Source organism: Podarcis melisellensis (assembly GCF_964234715.1).
Source record: "Podarcis melisellensis genome assembly, chromosome: 4".
In the NCBI taxonomy this organism is placed as follows: Eukaryota; Metazoa; Chordata; class Lepidosauria; order Squamata; family Lacertidae; genus Podarcis; species Podarcis melisellensis.
The window spans coordinates 41,742,128-41,759,598 of NC_138531.1; the positions used below are offsets into that span (position 1 = coordinate 41,742,128).

The 17,471-nt window shown below is 41.0% G+C and overlaps 2 protein-coding genes across 6 annotated transcripts in view; one reads left to right on the top strand and one right to left on the bottom strand.

Moving 5' to 3' along the window:
• The window catches only part of PHEX (phosphate regulating endopeptidase X-linked), a gene marked incomplete at its 5' end in the record, with an annotated part of 98,583 nt that extends 87,893 nt beyond the window's left edge, over nt 1-10,690 (top strand). For both annotated transcript variants that reach the window (XM_081909175.1, XM_081909176.1), the window contains 6 exons: nt 2,353-2,420; nt 3,460-3,590; nt 3,805-3,870; nt 4,018-4,122; nt 5,300-5,376; nt 9,765-10,690. In XM_081909175.1, the coding sequence (XP_081765301.1) occupies nt 2,353-2,420; nt 3,460-3,590; nt 3,805-3,870; nt 4,018-4,122; nt 5,300-5,376; nt 9,765-9,867 (550 nt within the window). In that variant the 3' untranslated portion in view covers nt 9,868-10,690. The remainder of the gene's footprint in view (nt 1-2,352; nt 2,421-3,459; nt 3,591-3,804; nt 3,871-4,017; nt 4,123-5,299; nt 5,377-9,764) is intronic.
• Nucleotides 1-17,471, bottom strand: part of LOC309368869 (uncharacterized protein) — a 269,378-nt gene that overhangs the window by 46,997 nt on the left and 204,910 nt on the right. For 3 of the 4 annotated variants that reach the window (XR_014167927.1, XR_014167928.1, XM_081909230.1), the window contains one exon: nt 8,345-8,504. Coding sequence is in view for 2 of the 4 variants with exons in the window: in XM_081909230.1 (XP_081765356.1) it covers nt 8,345-8,504 (160 nt within the window). In the remaining 2 variants the exon portion in view is untranslated. Of the gene's footprint in view, nt 1-8,234; nt 8,505-17,471 lie in introns of those variants that run through there. The other variant, XM_081909229.1, reaches the window with a different exon arrangement.

Consider the following 17,471-nt stretch of genomic DNA (forward strand, 5'->3'; position numbering starts at 1 on the left):
GCCCAGATGGAGACTATTTTTGCTGCACACAGTCGAGATCTCTTGATTCTTTTTTTGCCACTGAAAAACCCTTCTTGAGAAACCCATTTCATTCTGAAAAGAAAAGCTCATAGCAGATTCATTGTGCATAACGCAGCAGTGTGTCCATTTGAAAACAGATGCAGGTAGTCCCAGTAATGGAAGATTCACCCACACATGCCCAGTGATGTTGTTGGTGGGTGTATACTTAGATGGCAATCATCACTTGCAAATACGCATCAAGTAACCACACCCTCTCTTGTGGGCAGCAGGATCTAGAATCAATCTGAATTGAGAACACCATTTTGAGGACAAGCATTAGCAATTCTAGACTGAGGAGAAACTCCAATGTTCTGCTACTAATGGGTTAGTGTATACACTGCCCAAGTCCAGGATCCATGTGAAACTCACAAGCAGGACATGAGCACAACGGCGTTTCTCATACAGATCATGCAGTGGGTATTGTGCCGTTGTTCCAATATTTCTCAGTCACAAAGAAAGATGCTGAGATCTGGGTTGGTTTTATATTCTAGGCACACTGCTTGATATTATCAAAACTTGAACAGTCTAACTCTTAAGATTGTATTCCATATCTTATGCCACACCTGTCTACGATGCAATATAAAATAATAAACATGTCACAGAATGTATAATTTTAACCTCAGGCCTATAATGGAATTTTGCACTGATAGGAAAAAAAACACATATCAGTATGAAGCATTTTATTACATGCCAGCCATGTTTCATGGAGGGCATAACAAAAGAAAAAAGTAGGGTTAAAATGAAATCAGACTTCAGGTTTTAGACATTACTCAGAAGGCATGTTTTGGATTGCTAAATCTTGTGAGAGATGCTTTTGAAATCTCAGCCTCCTCTTCTAAAACAACGTCTGTATATTTGGGTGGGGGACTTGTGGTTTTCTAGGTGGTGTTGGACTACAATTCCGATTTTCCTGGACCATTGGCCATGCTGGCTGAGTATGCTAAGAGTTGAGTGCAACAACATCTAGAGCAGTGTTTCCCAACCTTGGGCCTCCAGCTGTTTTTGAACTACAACTCCCATCACCCCTGACTAGCAAGACCAGTGGCCAGGGATGATGGGAATTGTAGTCCAAAAACAGCTGGAGGCCCAAGGTTGGGAAACACTGATCTAGAGGGTCACAGCTTCCCTACTAACTCGTTTATATTATTAACTGACTATTTATTATGTTGCCTCAGCTAACTAAGAAATGCTTCAAGTTTCTGTAGAGCAGCTGAAATTAAAAAGCCAGTTGAATTAATTTTGTTTTGTAAATGCCAATCTGGATTAAAATACTATTTCTATTGTTCTCTTCTAAAGATAGGCATAGGACCAAGAAATCCTGCTTTATTTCTTAGCTTCCTTTTCCTTCTTGTATTCTATTTAAACGTCTTCAGTTGCCTACAAAATGACTTCATTCTTTCCACATCTCTCTAGGCTCTTTTATCTGTCTGTGCTCCCCCCCACCCCGCTTCTTTCATCGCTCCTTTGGTACATTGACCCTTAATAACCCCCCCTAATTATATCTGTCGTTCCAGGACTTCATCCATTCTCCCCTGCTGCTACCTGCCATTGCAATTCTTTATCTCATGGCATCCATCTGGCTTCTACCGTTGGTGTATTTAAACACTGATAGAAACTCATCTCTTAGCACTGGCATTTCACTGATCTTGAACACCTCCCTTTCTACTCCTCTCTTCTTCCCCTTTGTGTATCTAGACTAAGTTGTAAACCAGAGGGCAAGGCCTCTATTGTTTTGTTTTTTTAGTGTTACATACAGAGCACTAGCTGTGGTTGGTACCCTAGAAATAAGCAAGAATAACAAACAAATCAATACAAAAGTGCTCATTAGGCATAACCAACATATTTTTATTGGTTGGCTAGACTATAAATAATTTGTGTGTTTATAAATGATTATCTGGCTAAAATGTGTCCTTGAACTGCGAAAATGCTCTCGCTTGCCTGCATGGAGGAATGTTTGGGCTTCTGTGTATAGAAAATCTCTGACTTTTGCAGAGCAGGAATGTAGCCTACTTTATCAAGAGACGCACCTGTTGCTCTGCTCATGTCTGCCTCTGGCACACAGCCCCCCTGAAATGTTCTCCATGAAGGAATGTACTCCTTGCCTTTAAAAATGTTCATCACCCCTGCATTAAACAGCATTTTTCTTTTTCTCTTTCCCTCTGTCTTTTGGACAAAATGCCTTTGTTTTTAAATTCTTGATGCCCAAATAACTGCATTCTGTTGCACAGTACAGTCTTACGAAATTTATGTGAGTGTGTACATATCGAAGGAAAGCTCTCCTTTCTTCTACAGGTCTTTAAGCTATGGTGCTATTGGAGTAATTGTTGGGCATGAGTTTACCCATGGATTTGATAATAACGGTGAGTACTCAAACAGATGGCTTATTTATTGACTAGAAAAGATAACTACTGACAGATCCACTGACATACATTTAAAGCACACCCAATGTACATGACGTACCACAGAGGATCCTGGGTACTGTATCATAGCTGTCAACCTACCCCTTTTTTTTGCGGGAAATTCCCTTATTCCAGCACTGTTTCCTGCTGCTTCCCGCTGCTATCCCGGATTGTTAGATATCCCCTAGACTCAGGTGAGGCTGCTGAGCCCTTATTTTCGAGGCTGCTGATCCCTTATTTTCAAATCTGAAAGTTGACACTTATGTACTGTATATTGTTAAAGAGGCTGGCATTGGTAACTCTGTAATGGAGGGAAACTGTAGTCCCCAGGATTCTTTGGGAGAAGTTATGTTTCAAATGTATCGTGAGGATTTGTATGGTGGTGCAAGGAGACCTTGCCAAGCTGTCACTGCCATCAGTTGTCAAGCCCCTTCAAAGGGTAACTTTGTCAGGGAAGGCTGAGGGCAATCTCCCCTTGTCTCGTTTCTTTTTATTTTTTGGGGAGAAAGCTTGAAAACTTCTGAAGTTTTTTTGTAGATTCTCTGAAGAAGCCTAAGGGTGGTGGTGGAATAAAACGCTTTATAATGCAAATTGGGAAGAATATGTCCAATGCTTTTTTGTGTCTGTGACAGTACTCAGTGATACAGAGTACCTCTTTCTTTTTGCTGCCCATGGCAGCCATTTTATGTTGATACCAATGACACTTTTATCAAGAGTCCCAGCATCTTGTTTATTTTATCTTTTTGCCAAAGAAACACTGAGTACCCCAAATTTCTTCCTTAGCTGGAGTCTTTTAAGTGAATGTAACTCATAATGTTATACCCTTCCCTGGGGGGAAATGTCCACAAGAGCAAGAAATGGGTAGTTTTACCAATCTCTGTAATAGTAGATTCATATAAGCAAACATGTGGTTTAAGAAATGTGTCTGGTTTTATTTGCTTAATCCTCATGTTCACGTTAATTGTATATTAAAAAAATTCATTTCTGAAAAAAATTGCAGGTCGCAAATATGACAAAAATGGAAATTTGGATCCCTGGTGGTCTTTGGACTCTGAAGAGCAATTTAAAGAGAAAACAAAATGTATGATCAATCAGTACAACAACTATTATTGGAAGAAAGCGGGCTTGAATGTAAGTGCAAGAACAGTGATGGATGATAATATATACTATCTTTTACAATATCATGGAAACCAGTTGGCTATGGGGACTAAGCTATGGAGTAGAGTATAATTATTTTGAAAATTATTATTATTTTATTTTATGCACCTCTTAATTTCCAAAGTGACTTCTAAGCAATTTACAAATATAAACAATTTGAATTCTTGATATTCTTTCATTCTACCAGGTCAAAGGAAAGAGGACATTGTCAGAAAACATTGCAGATAATGGAGGTTTGCGAGAGGCTTTCAGGGTAGGCAGCTCTTTTTGCTTCTAAGCGCTCTCTCTCTCTCTCTCTCTCTCTCTCTCACACACACACACACACACTCTCCCCACATTGAGTAACAAGGGTTGATGAAATTTGCACCTAGTTAAATGTGTTCATTGTGCTTCTCATCAGGCCTATAGGAAGTGGATCAAAGAAAAGAGACAAGGAGAGGAAGAGGCCCTATTACCAGGCATTGACTTCACCCACAATCAGCTCTTCTTTCTAAGTTACGCTCATGTGAGTAGTACAAGATGCCCTTTCAGAATGGATGGGTGTATTTAGCTGCTCGCTTAGTGGTGAATAGACAATTCTGCTTGATTACAAAAAGAACTTTCTTAATTCACAGCTTTTCTTGGAGTGTAGATCTGGGGGGAGCAAGCTGCCATCTCTTTTCCTTCTCTTTCTCTCACTTCCCACTTTCTCCTTTATAAGCACAAATCATACCTACTCAGAGATCGGCTGCTTTTGCACTTCATAGTAAACCGTAATTGATGGGCCTACCATGGCTCTTGCTTTGTTCCTCCTGTGAGAGTAACAGAACCCTGGCTTAGCGTTAAGCCAAAACGGAGGATCATGGTTTGTTTTGGTCCAAATGTGACCTGGAACCATGACAGCTTGTTCATGGCTTCCTGATTGTGGTAGAGCCAATTTGATGCTCCCACCTGTGCACTTCCACGCCTCTCCCTGCTCCCAGTTAAGTGGCAGTGATGTTGCTTCCAGCAGGCTCATGAGGCAGCTCTGCCCCATGACTCTGTCCTCACTCACAGGAAGTTCAACCCTCTTGTACAGTTACATGGGCATTATAAGTGTGTACAAGGCTGCTCTTGAATATTTTAGCTGACACTGTTCACAGTTGTCTGGTTCTACAATACCAGTTGTAAACAGATTGATTAAAACGCTTTTTAATTTTTGGTGTTTTGATTGCCTCTTGCCTTGTTCTCTACGTTGATTGGTTTATTTACATTGTATTGATGGCACGTGAATAGTTTTATTCATATTTTTGTACCAGTAATGTGTGTTTCGTGGGGAAAAAATGAGTAGGGAAATTCCTTAACTGTGCATGGGAAATTTTTCAGTTAGCATTTGAACATTTCTTGGTGTCCTAGAGTGATCTAATTTAGCATGTTTATTTTACTTGTATTTAGTAAACAAAGCTAAATAGCCAAGGTTGCATTTACAGTTGGCATCCATGCATTGCAATTTATGAACTTACAGAACAGAAAAATCTTCCATGTAAAAATAAAGTGATGGGAAAAAATGTTTGGAGCCCACAACTGTTTATGTATGTGACTCTGGAATCTTTTGGTGACGACTGGTTGAGTAATATTTAAAATAAAAGAAATAAAAGAACTATATTTAGGATTTTAGGTAGAGATAAATTCACTGGCTTGTTGTTGCTGTTTTAAAATCTTAGGTGAGATGCAATGCCTTTAGACCAGAAGGTGCAAGAGAGCAAATCTACACTGGAGCCCACAGCCCTCCTCAGTTCAGGTATTTTAAAGTGTGTCTTTCTACTCCACAATAGTAACACTATTCATTGAGGTATTTAATAGAGTAGATGACAACATCAGGGGTTGGATCCTATGTTGATCCTCCATTCACAAGGGAGAGTGCAATTCCTTTCAACTTTGCAGCACTCCCCTCCCCCTTATCGCACCCAGTTTCCAACCCTTTCCAACCCATACCAGGGAGGGCAAACAATGGGCCCACAGAGCAAAGTGGGAGGCAGAAACAACTTGATCCATAAATGTGAACTCTGTTCTGTTGATAGAAAGTTGGTATCCAATATAGTACCGGATTTTTCGCTCTATAGGATGCACAAGACGCACCTAGTTTTTAGACGCAGCCTGTCTGCATCTCCCAGAGCTTCTCGGGGCTGCGGGGGAAGCCAGGGTTTCCAGCCCCAAAGAGCAAAGAAGCCAAGACAGCGAGCGCGATCCATCCCGCTGGCTGTCTTGGCTTCTGCCATAGCCGCGCAACCTCTCCAGCTAGGAGCTAAACCTCTTCAGCGCGGCTAAAGAAGCGTGGCTAAAGAAGCCAAGGCAGCAAGTGCGATCCATCCCGCTCGCTGCCTTGGCTTCCTCTTTAGCCTTGCGCAGCCTCTCCAGCCGAGAGAGGCTGTGCAGGGCTAAAGAAGCCATAGCCCCGCACAGCCTCTCTCGGCTGGAGAGGTTGTGCGCGGCTAAAGAGGAAGCCAAGACAGCGAACGGGATGGATCGCACTCGCTGCCTTGGCAGTCTCTCCTGGCTGGAGAGGCTGCGCGCGGCTATGGCAATTCCCCCACCTCCCGCAAAAGCCCACAGGAGTCGCGCACCCTTTTCGATGAGGAGGGAGAAGGGACTAACTGGCTGCATCAGTCCCTTCTCCCTCCTGAGGAAAAGCCCGCAAAGCTCGGACGCACAGACTTTCCCCCTTAGTTTTTAAGAGGGGAAAGTGCGTCCTATGGAGCGAAAAATACGGTATTTCTTTTACTCTTCAGTGACCAGGCACTTACCTGTTTGATGTTGAATTTATGAGCATAAGTTCTGGTTTTGTACCCTTACCCTTTCTAAATGTAGTATTTATACATCCAACAGGTGTTCCACAGTAAAGTTTATTTTTTATTATCAAATCATTCAACACCCAAATATACACTTGGCTCAATTCAGAGCCCTGCAAACACATACTTCCTGGGCACAGAGGGGTCTCATTGGGCCATCGCAGAGAAACGGAGGAGGAAAACTCGCTGGTCGGTATCCTGCTAAGTGGTTCTGTCAGTGCAAAGGTTTCAGCTTGTGCAATGGAACTTTTCTCCTCTCCACATGCCTACCCTTCCTAAATCTGTTGGGAGGAAACCGAAACATATTTAGTGGTTGCACAGTAAGGGGAAGATTTTCCTATGTTCTTAAATTTCTAAAATGTCCATTTACCACAATTTGAGGATGAAAGAAAAACATCAGAACGGTTAAAATGGAGATATACTACTTTTTGAGATTAGGGAATGCATAGAATAATCTAGAATTGGAAGAAACCATGAGGGCCATCTGTTCTAACCCCCTGCAATCGTTTGCCCAATGTGGGGTTCAAACCCATGAACCTGAGATTGAGTCATATGTTCTACTGACTGAGCTATAATTCTGCAATAAAGGTTTAGCACAGAACCAACACAATTCAATTATGGTATAATAATATTTGAGAGGTACCATACCAATTGTGTGTGTGTGTGTGTGGGATGCGGGGTAGTATTCAACTAGGTATTACTCAGAGTAGACCCACTGAAATTTAACTGTTGTGTTTATTAATTTCAGTGGGTCTGTTCTGAGTGGGTCTTAGACTGAATGAACCCACAGTGCAATTTAAATTAAGCACAAAGAAATCACTATTATGTAGGTAATACGTTAATAACTCAGGGGAAAAGATCAGGCTAAAATTAGGGGCACTAGTGTTGAGATCCTTGTTTAATATGCTGCCTCAGGCAATGAACAAGCCGGATATCAATGCATAACACAGAGAGGATTATAATGCCATTAGACCAATTAGCAATGTGCCCTCATCAAGAATATTGTGTGCAGTTCTGGTCACCTCATCGCCAAGATGAGATTGCTGATCTGAAGGCAGTTCAGACAAGGGGTAACAAGTATGATTAAGCACATGTCTAAAAGTGTGGTTCAAAAGGTGATTGACAATATTAGTGTTGTTTACTTTAGGAAGCAGATTAATAAAAGGTAGCTAAAATGTACATTTAACAGTGAATGCTACTGGGAAGACCCTGTTGCCTTTTTTCTCTGGATTCCAACTGGTGGTTGGATGAATGAGACCTTGGGAGCTGTAGCCGATAGCTTAATGAAGGTACTGACCTAATGAGTGGCAGCTGCGAGAAAGGCAAATTCCATGCTAGAGAACATTAGGAAAGCAATTGAAAACAAAGCCATGGATAATAAAGCCTCCAAATATAAGATATGATTGCATTTGGAATACTGTCAGTGCCGGATTTAAGTATAAGCTAAACAAACTATAGCTTAGGGCTCTCTTGGGGGCCCAAAAAAAATTTGAAGGAAAAAAACCTGGATGTACGTTTCCAAAATATAAGATAAAAAACAAATAAAATAAACCCAACATACAGCAACAGTGTTTTGTGTTGTGTAGGCTCCTATTTGTTATGTGCAAAATGGCTTTAGATACCTATTAGGTCCATAAATTACCATATAGCATATGTTCAGCACAAAAAAACAGCGACAATTTGTTGTTGACAAAGGACAGCTGGACATATAAAGGGCCTGTTACTTTCAGTAGCTTAGGGCCTCATCAAACCTAAATCCGGCCCTGAATACTGTGTACAGGTCTGGGTGCCTCAAAAAGGAGTTAGAAAAGGGCAACCAAAATGACCCAAGGGGTGGAGCAACTCCTCTATGAGGGAATGTTGCAGCTTGTGATCTTGAGTAAAGAATAAGCCAAATTCAAGGATTTGACATTTACTAACCATGATGGCTGTGCTTGGACTCCATGATGAGAGGTACCAATGCTTCTGAATGCCATTTGCTGGAAACAGCAGAAGGGGAGAATGCTCTTGTGTTCCGGTCCTGATTGCTGGTTTCTCAAAGGCATCTGGTTGGCCCTTATGAGAACAGGATGCTGTTCTTCTGTTGGGACAAAACTCAGGTGTTAGGATTGCTAACTGTAGTTGCTGGGGCTCTCTCTATGCAAATGCTCTCTTTAAGAAACAACAACAAATCATTGCATAAACTTCCCCTATGAATGTAGAATGGGTAAAAGCTAAATACTCCTGACAGAGGTGGCCCTTCCATGAAGCAACCTGGCTCAGGCATCAGCTTGGACCACCACTCAAGCATGCAGGATTGTGCAATTTAAATTGTTTTTATTACATGCTGTGTTGGGGGTTCCTGCTGCACTTTAGAAGTTTATATTGGAACAGTTCTTTGCAAGATTGTTTGCATTTCTAATTAAAAGCTAAAAGTTGCATTACTTTTCAACTGTCAGAAGATTTTTTTTAATTGGGTATACATACTGGTGTGTGTGTGTGTGTGTGTGTGTGTGTGTGTGAGAGAGAGAGAGAGAGAGAGAGAGAGAGAGAGAGAGAGAGAGAGAGAGAGTACACACACACACATACACTGCTTGGTTGTAAAAATTGTCAAAGTGATTGACAAAGAGAATTTTTTTGGGCAAAAATAAATATTTGAAACATGCAAAAAAATAAAATTAACCATGAATGAAAAACAGATGAAAACACTCAACAATATTCTACATATCTGAGTAAGCTAGTCTAAATAAAAATGTTTTTAGCAGGCACTAAAAAGAGTACAGTGAAGAAACTGAAATATCAATTTATTAGCCACACAGAATGGGTATTATGGGGGACCTATAACAGTGCCAGTTCAGCAGATTGAAGTGGTTGAGTGGGCTATGGCATTCTCATAGATAAACATGTATATAACATATGCAGGGTGAGTCTTTTAAAAGAGGCCCTGTGGAACATGTGTACTCTGTATCCATGGGGCCTCTTTTAAAGAACTCACCCTGTACATATAATATACAGTGGTACCTCGGGTTAAGAACTTAATTCATTCCGGAGGTCCGTTCTTAACCTGAAACTGTTCTTAACCTGAGGTACCACTTTAGCTGCCGCCGCCCTGCCACCACACAATTTCTGTTCTCATCCTGAAGCAAAGTTCTTAACCTGAGGTACTACTTCTGGGTTAGCAGAGTCTGTAACCTGAAGCATCTGTAACCCGAGGTACCACTGTATAGATCAACACAGCTGCATCCCATTCGAGCTATGATAGAACACAGTGTCCAAACTGGATACTTCATGAATCTGAAGAAACAACATCTCCAAAAGTCTGGAGAAGTCCACTTATCTTTTTTTTCTCCCTCCCCTGCAGAGTTATTGGTGCTATGAGTAATTTTGAGGAGTTCCAGAAAGCTTTCAACTGCCCAGAATCAACAACAATGAATCGAGGTGGAGACTCCTGTCGGGTTTGGTAGCGAGGTTTGGTAGTGATCGCTCCAGTGTCCTATGTTGAAAAAGTCACCTGCTGGAATCACACCCTTATTGGGACAGTTCCAAACTGTTAATGAGCTACCGCTGCTTCAGAACAGCCTTGGCCAACCAGGGACTATGTTGTTTCGTCTGCCCTGATATCTGTGGGTGACCTGCCCAAATCTACTATTTAATTGTTTGTTCAGGATATAAAAACTATTCAAAATACAGAGTATAAAAAAGGGCAGATCTTTTCAGAGAAATGTATGCAGATGGATAGTTTCTTATGGGTTATTTTCATAAATACATTCTACTCTGTGATTTAAGCAGGTTTATCTGTATGTATCTTTATTCTGAAGCTTGTCCCACTATATTCATTGGGCTTTACTCACATGTAAGTGTAGTGATATTGCAGGCTTAAGTTAACAAGGTTTAAATGGCACACTTGCGCTTTACAGAAGACCATAGTGGACAAACTAGGTGTAGTGGCCATGATGCTGTTTTAAGTGGAGGGGAAACATCCAAAACTTTCTATCACATATATTTTCTATTATTTCCCCCCCTTGATAAAAATAGCTTTGAAGGAAGAGAAGATTAAAATGTGGTTGCTTTATCCTTTCCTACTCTGCTGTTTTTCCTGTTCAAAATTCCACTAACCCTCTGAGCTGTTTCTTCCCTGGTGATAAAAGATGCATGTGATGATCTGGTCTAGACTTCAGGTATGGGCTTCCTGTGTTCTGTCCTTCCTGGAATGCAGATATGCATATTGTATGCTAGCACTATTTCCACATTCCTCTAGGCAGAAGAATGTGGAACAGTGTCTGTGGATTACTAAGACCAGAAAGGAAAGAGGAATTCTTTCTTGTTCGCTTTGCTAATTTCAATTCTTACCCTTCCCACCCCATAACTTTCAGCCATCCCCCTCTTCTCAAACTTTGGCTGATAATGTCTTACTGCAAATAGGAACTAGGACCCAAGCAAAAGCAGATTTCTCTCTTCAGCAGGGAACCGCTGCTATAACAGCAAAAAGCAAATATCTGACTCCACATTCTGATCTTTCCTGTAACCATGCTGATTCTGCCCATTGGTTGTAGATCCTGGATGTTAAACTCATTAAGTAAAAGAACTGTGAAATGTATAGTTCAGATTCAGGAACCCACCCACTCCCTGCACCCTAGAAACCAGCATTCTTTAGGGGTTTGGTTGCACCTGCAGTGGTTTAGGCACATATAAAACATTCAGTACATATATATATATATATAGTCAGGGCTGGATGTAGACAAAGTTAGTTGCACTTAAGTTTCCACTGAAATCAATGGGATTAAGTCACAAATAACTTGTCCCATTGATTTCAAATAGGAGCTGTGGGTTAGGCTAACCCCACTTATTTGACAGTAAGCCCCATTGAATTCACTAACAGGACTTACCTCTGAGTAAGCATAATTAGGAATGCCTTTACACATACTCAGACTGTTGTAGGTGCACTGTGAAAGGAGCAGCATTCCTGCTGCTGAAGGCAATGTAAAGGATTAAAGAGTTGTAGCTGGCTTCTCATTTTTCCTGCCATTTTTGTCGTCCTTACATAACTACTTCAGGAATAAATAGTACAGGATTAAAACATATGTGTTCTGAATGATTGTTGTATACAATTTTTTCCCTGCGCATTTATTTTTAAGGGAATGGAAATGACTGCTAATTTGTTGAAGTAGAGGGATTTTGTAAACTATATAATATAATAAAAGCTTTCCAGAAACCATGACTCAGTCATCTTCTCTTGCGATATTCATTTTTATGTATGTAGTGTGTGTAGTTTTATAGTGGATATATTTCTATGTGTGTTTTCATGGTGTAAGCCGCTTTGAGTTCATGGCGGGGGGGGGGGCAGAGTACGCAAGTCTAAAATAAGAAACAAGTAACTGTTGCAGGGCCATTCTCAATGCTATTGTTTTATGTGTCATGGGTGAACAGGAAGAATATATGACATACACACACAGTTATACTCAGTAGCCCATGCAGCTACATCAGAAGGTAAGACTAGAACCCCCAATATGGCAGCCATGGGCACTGTGCTTAAATACTCCTCTTGGTGCCCTCTGCCTTGTCCAATTTAAAAATTGAGCTTTAGAAGAGGGTTTTTGTTTGTTTGTAGGAGTTTCCCTGGTGTGTATGCACAGCAATAATACATGGAACTTATGTTTGGATAGCATTCAGGTTCCAAATACAAGGATGCATTTAAATGTTGTGCAGTATGCTTCCTCCAAATTCATTATATTTTCCTATGGCTATTACTTTACCAAATGCCTAGCACAGATTCTGATATGTTCACACATAAGACCCATTTACACATCCATTTGCTCAGAATTTTAAATAAACTCAAATGGACTTTTCCAATAGATTCTCAACACGCGCCTGCCGTTTCTGTTATAGTTTGTTTATTCTATGAGGTCTGCTCATTTCATGACACTGAAGAAATAATGGTGGCTTTGCCGATCATTTCAACGGGAGAAAGTTTAAGGCTGAATTCCTATTCACATTTATCTGGGAGTAAGCCCCACTGAGCATGATGGGACTTCTAAGTGCGTATGTATAGGAATGCATTATGGGTGGCCAATCACAAACTTTAAAAATGACAATGTTAACTTCATGCGTTGGCTGGACCACTTACAACTGTTAATACCTTCTCTGTGGAAAACATCAATGGCAGTGGTTTCTAAACTTATTTTCCACATCAACCACTTGAAAATTTCTGCAGCGCTTAATGATTATCATCCTGCCTACTCATGCAACAATTGCAGAATTCTAGATGCCATATGCTTTTTAACTGCATTTTCATTTCTTTTTTATATTCCATATGATTCAAACTGTAAGCGTTCTTCACAGACCTGCCACATGTTGCCACAGACCACCTGAATGAAGCTTGTGGACCACTGGTGGATCACAGTCCAGAGTTTGGGAACTCCTGCTTTATAGTACAGAACTGCACCTCTAAACCTTTGCAATCCAGTTGTACCTTGGTTGTCGAACACCCCAGAACTCGGACGTTCTGGCTCCCGAATGATCAAAACCCGGAAGTGCCTGATTGATCAAAACCCGGAAGTGCCTGATTTTGAACGTTCTTTTGTAAGCCGAACGTCCGACAGGGCTTCCACGGCTTCTAATTGGCTGCAGGACCTTCCTGCAGCCAATCAGAAGCCGCAATTTGGAAGTCGAACGCTTTGGAAATCGAACGGACTTCTGGAACGGATTCCATTCGACTTCCAAGGTATGACTGTACTGCAAAGTGCTTTTGATTTGAACAGCTGCTCACATATCCACACAGCCCTTGTTTTTGAGCTATTCACCTTTTCCCTCAGCTTCACACCATGTTAGTGCATATTTATTTTTAAAAAGATGTTTCTAATTGTAGGAACTGGAGTTACCGAAGATTACAGTGGCACATTGGGAAAATGTACACCAGCAAAATGGCTCTCGTTTCCCAGCTTCAAAGATAGAACATAGCCGTTGTTCAAAACTCCTGCAGTAGGAGCCTGTTTCGCTAATCAAACCACTTAATTCAATTTTAAATAAGACATTTTAGATTCCCCAGTGATCATCCTAACCAAAGCATAGGTCCTATTCAATATATTATCAAAGCTTGCAGTTAAAAAGAAGCAAGGCAACATGTTACATGAGAATCTCTGATCTCAGAAATGATGCGTATATGATATTAATTAGTCTACAATAGTGCCAAATGTAAGGAGTAGAACTATGCATCAAATTTTAACCTTAACTCCTACAGTACCATTTTGTTTACACGATTGTATTGTGGATTGGGATATTTTTACATGCTCTATATTTTCCTCTCTTATTTATTTATTGTCGCTTTGAGTCTTGTTTGGTTGCTTGTCCCTAGCATTTTATTTTATTTTATTTTATTTTGTCTTATCCTGCTATGGCTGTATGCTGATGCAATAAAGGTTTTATAATTTATATGGAGCCCAGGACAGCTAGCAGCAATCTTGAAACACAATGCAAATATTATAATATAGCCATTAAGATTATAAAAAGCAACCTTTAAAAAACAATGCAGCAGACAATAAACTCTGTCAAAAGGCGCAGTTAACAACTGAAAGTCTGGAGAAATAAAGAAGTGGATATTTAAACATTGCCAACAACTGAACCTGAATTAGAATTGCCCCTTTTGGGTCACCCCACCGGAATGGCCTTTTGAAAATGATCCCAGCCTCGTAAAGCAGCTCAGAGAGGGTGGCGTGGAAAAAGCCACCATGCGAGTAGCCCTCGATAGCCCTCTCCTCCATGAATTGGTCTTGAGTTACTTGTGACCTAAGGATTTAGTTTCATTGTTCATGGAAAGCAAAATTATGTCTGCGTCTCAGCTGGGCCAAGGCTGTCAGTAGCAGGTATCCATGGAAACTGGTCAGTCAAGCAGTCAAAAGGCCAGAAGGCTGTCTCCAGACAGCCACATTGATTAAACTCCCTTCTTATCAAGAGAGGAAGCCCTTTGAAGTCGATGATGTCATAGACCAAGGGGGCTAAGGACCTATCTCAACAATCTGTTGAAGTTTCCATCTAACAATAAGCATTGAAGAGAAAGCTTAAGTAGATCTGCTGACTCAGGGAAAGGGAGATTGCCTTTTGGGCAGGCTGCGCTGCCAACAGAATATTGACTTAAGACATGGGGGAAAGCTCAGGTTTAGCTCAAAGGGAAGGCAGAGAAAATGTGAAAATGGGTTCTGAATATCTTCAAGAGCAAAGTAAGGCAAACGTCCCAATCAACTAGTGAGAACTGCACACAGAAGTAGCTCTCTATGTGCAGAATGGAGATATATATCTTCATTTTCATCACACCCTATGCACTGGCTGGACACCTGTTTTGCTGGATATGGAGATGTATATCTAGCAATGGGCTATGCATCTATGCATCGGGGACAAAAGTTCTTTATCTGTGCTCCTACAATACATGTGTTACTCCCAGGTAACTGGGTCTAGGACTGCTGTCTTTGTTCTTATAGGGTCAATAATACGGTTTTTCAGAAGGAAATGAATAGGCAAAAACCAAGTAGCTCAAAAAATGATTAACCTGAGAGAAGATATATTTCAGAATAATTCTGTAAGGCTACTCATCTGTTAATACTTTGGGGGATTTTTAATCAACTATTTACACTGAGTAACAAAAGGGGTTATGGAAGAAAAGTGAGAATCAGTCGGGCAAGGAGAGAATTGAGGGGTATTTTTCCTCCTTAAATTCCCTTCACATGATTTGTTCTTTTTCACTGCATTATTAATGAAAATACCATATTAATTCACTTTAATTAAAATCCTGCCATGCAGTTCTTTTGAAAGAGAAGCAATTTTTTTAGTCTTTACCCAGTTAAATCATTTAATGAAAGATTTTCTAAATGTTAGTCGGATCAGCACTGCTGCTTCCTTTTGATTGCCATCAGGTGTAATGGCTTTTCCAGCTGCTTTGGAGAAAGTGTGTGTGGGGGAACCATAATTGGACATAGGTCAGTGCTTTTATGTAGGATTATGGGTCCCATTGTAGAAAATGGTCGCTAAATATTTGATTTGGCTTTCTCTTTGTGTACTTGTTGGAGATGTGCATCAGGTGACTCCTGAACCCTGATCTGAAAACTACTTCAGACAAATTCAGGGCTTGCCGGAGCCAGAGCTAGAGCTCCGCAAAGCACTCTGAACTAAAGCAGGGATCTCTAAAATGATGCAGGGTGATTTAGAGATTTGGATAGAGTAGAAACTCTGTAGGCAGTGTGCTTTAAAAAACTGAAATATTGCTCCCAGGGCTCACCACAATAACAAATGTCATAGTGGAGGAAGGACAACTCTCTTGTGACTGACAGGTCAGGCTTTTAATAAGAGGCAATGTTTTACCATGGTCTCCAATAACACTAGGGACGCGGGTGGCGCTGTGGGTTAAACCACAGAGCCTAGGACTTGCCGATCAGAAGGTCGGCAGTTCGAATCCCCGCAACGGGGGGAGCTCCCGTTGCTTGGTCCCTGCTCCTGCCGTTCGAAAGCATGTCAAAGTGCAATTAGATAAACAGGTACCACTCTGGCGGGAAGGTAAACTGTGTTTCCGTGCGCTGCTCTGGTTTGCCAGAAGCCGCTTAGTCATGCTGGCCACATGACCCGGAAGCTGTACGCCGGCTCCCTCGGCCAATAAAGCGAGATGAGCGCCACAACCCCAGAGTCGGCCACGACTGGACCTAATGGTCAGGGGTCCATTTATCTTTACCTTTACCAATAACACTACAGTATTTCAATATCCCTTCCCTAAAGGTGACTGTTTCACCTAGTTCTTGTTTGTTCTGCACTCTTTCTGCTAGTGGGGCTTGCTTAGAACATCCACTTTTGTGCCCACATGCCCAGTCAAATCAGCTTTTGGTGCTAATTCAGCAGAACACAATCCTGAAGCTCCACCCCCCTCCATTTATCATAACTCCCTAACCCTTGCATGAATCCTTCTGAAATTTTGCAAGTTACTTTCCATGGGGTACCTTTATTATGCATGCCCCTTTTCATAATTAAATCGACAAAACCACAGGCAGGGAAGCGAGTCTCTTTTAGTATTCTTCCCCCATCGACTTTAAAGGTGCCCAGCATAAGACCAATTACCTGCAATTTGACAGGTTTCTCACCTAGAGGCTCCTCACTCATTTTTCATTCAAATTGCTCACAAAAAGTAGGGGAGATTAAGTGAATCCTTTCTTGAACCATCCCCAGACTGTAAATACTGCCCTTGTGGGGAAACTGCTGCATCTATCCATCTGAAGCTTGGTAGGATTCATTCCTTTAAAAGAAGGAACAAGTGTGCAAATTTCATCCAATTCTGCCAAACCAAATTTAAAAACAAATAACAAAACTTATAGATGATTCCTTTAAGAAACATGAAAAGTACCCAGCACAATAACCTAATGTTATAAGCTTTATCTACTTTGGAGGGGCTGCTATGCTTGCAGATTTCATCCTAAAGAAGAAGTTAAACTCGTTTTTAATTTTTCCATGATAGTGAATGAGATTTCAATGAGAGTTAGCAAGTAATTCTAAACATGTCACATTAGAAGCAAATTTCACTTAAATAAATGTGGCTTGCTTTCAAGTACAGTGGTACCTCGGGTTAAGAACTGAATTCGTTCTGGAGGTCTGTTCTTAACCTGAAACTGTTCTTAACCTGAGGTACCACTTGAGCTAATGGGGCCTCCCGCTGCAGCCGTGCCGCCAGAGCACGATTTCTGTTCTCATCCTGAAACAAAGTTCTTAACCCGAGGTACTATTTCTGGGTTAGTGGAGTCTGTAACCTGAAGCGTCTGTAACCTGAGGTTCCACTGTAAATATAAACAGTATTAGGCTGTTAGTCACACCCAACTTTCTTGCATCAAATCACCTCAAATTTAGAGGTTCTTACATGCTTATTTAAATAAATAGATCCTGCAGTTTGCACATGGAACCACCATTCATTTTAAAGAAGGGCACTAAAATTTTCATAGCAAAGAAAGTGTTCAAGGGAAAATTCCTACCTTTGTTAAAATAAGTGAGGAAACCATTTTGGTGAAACACACTTAAACTTCTGGGCCTGAAATATTCCTCTGGA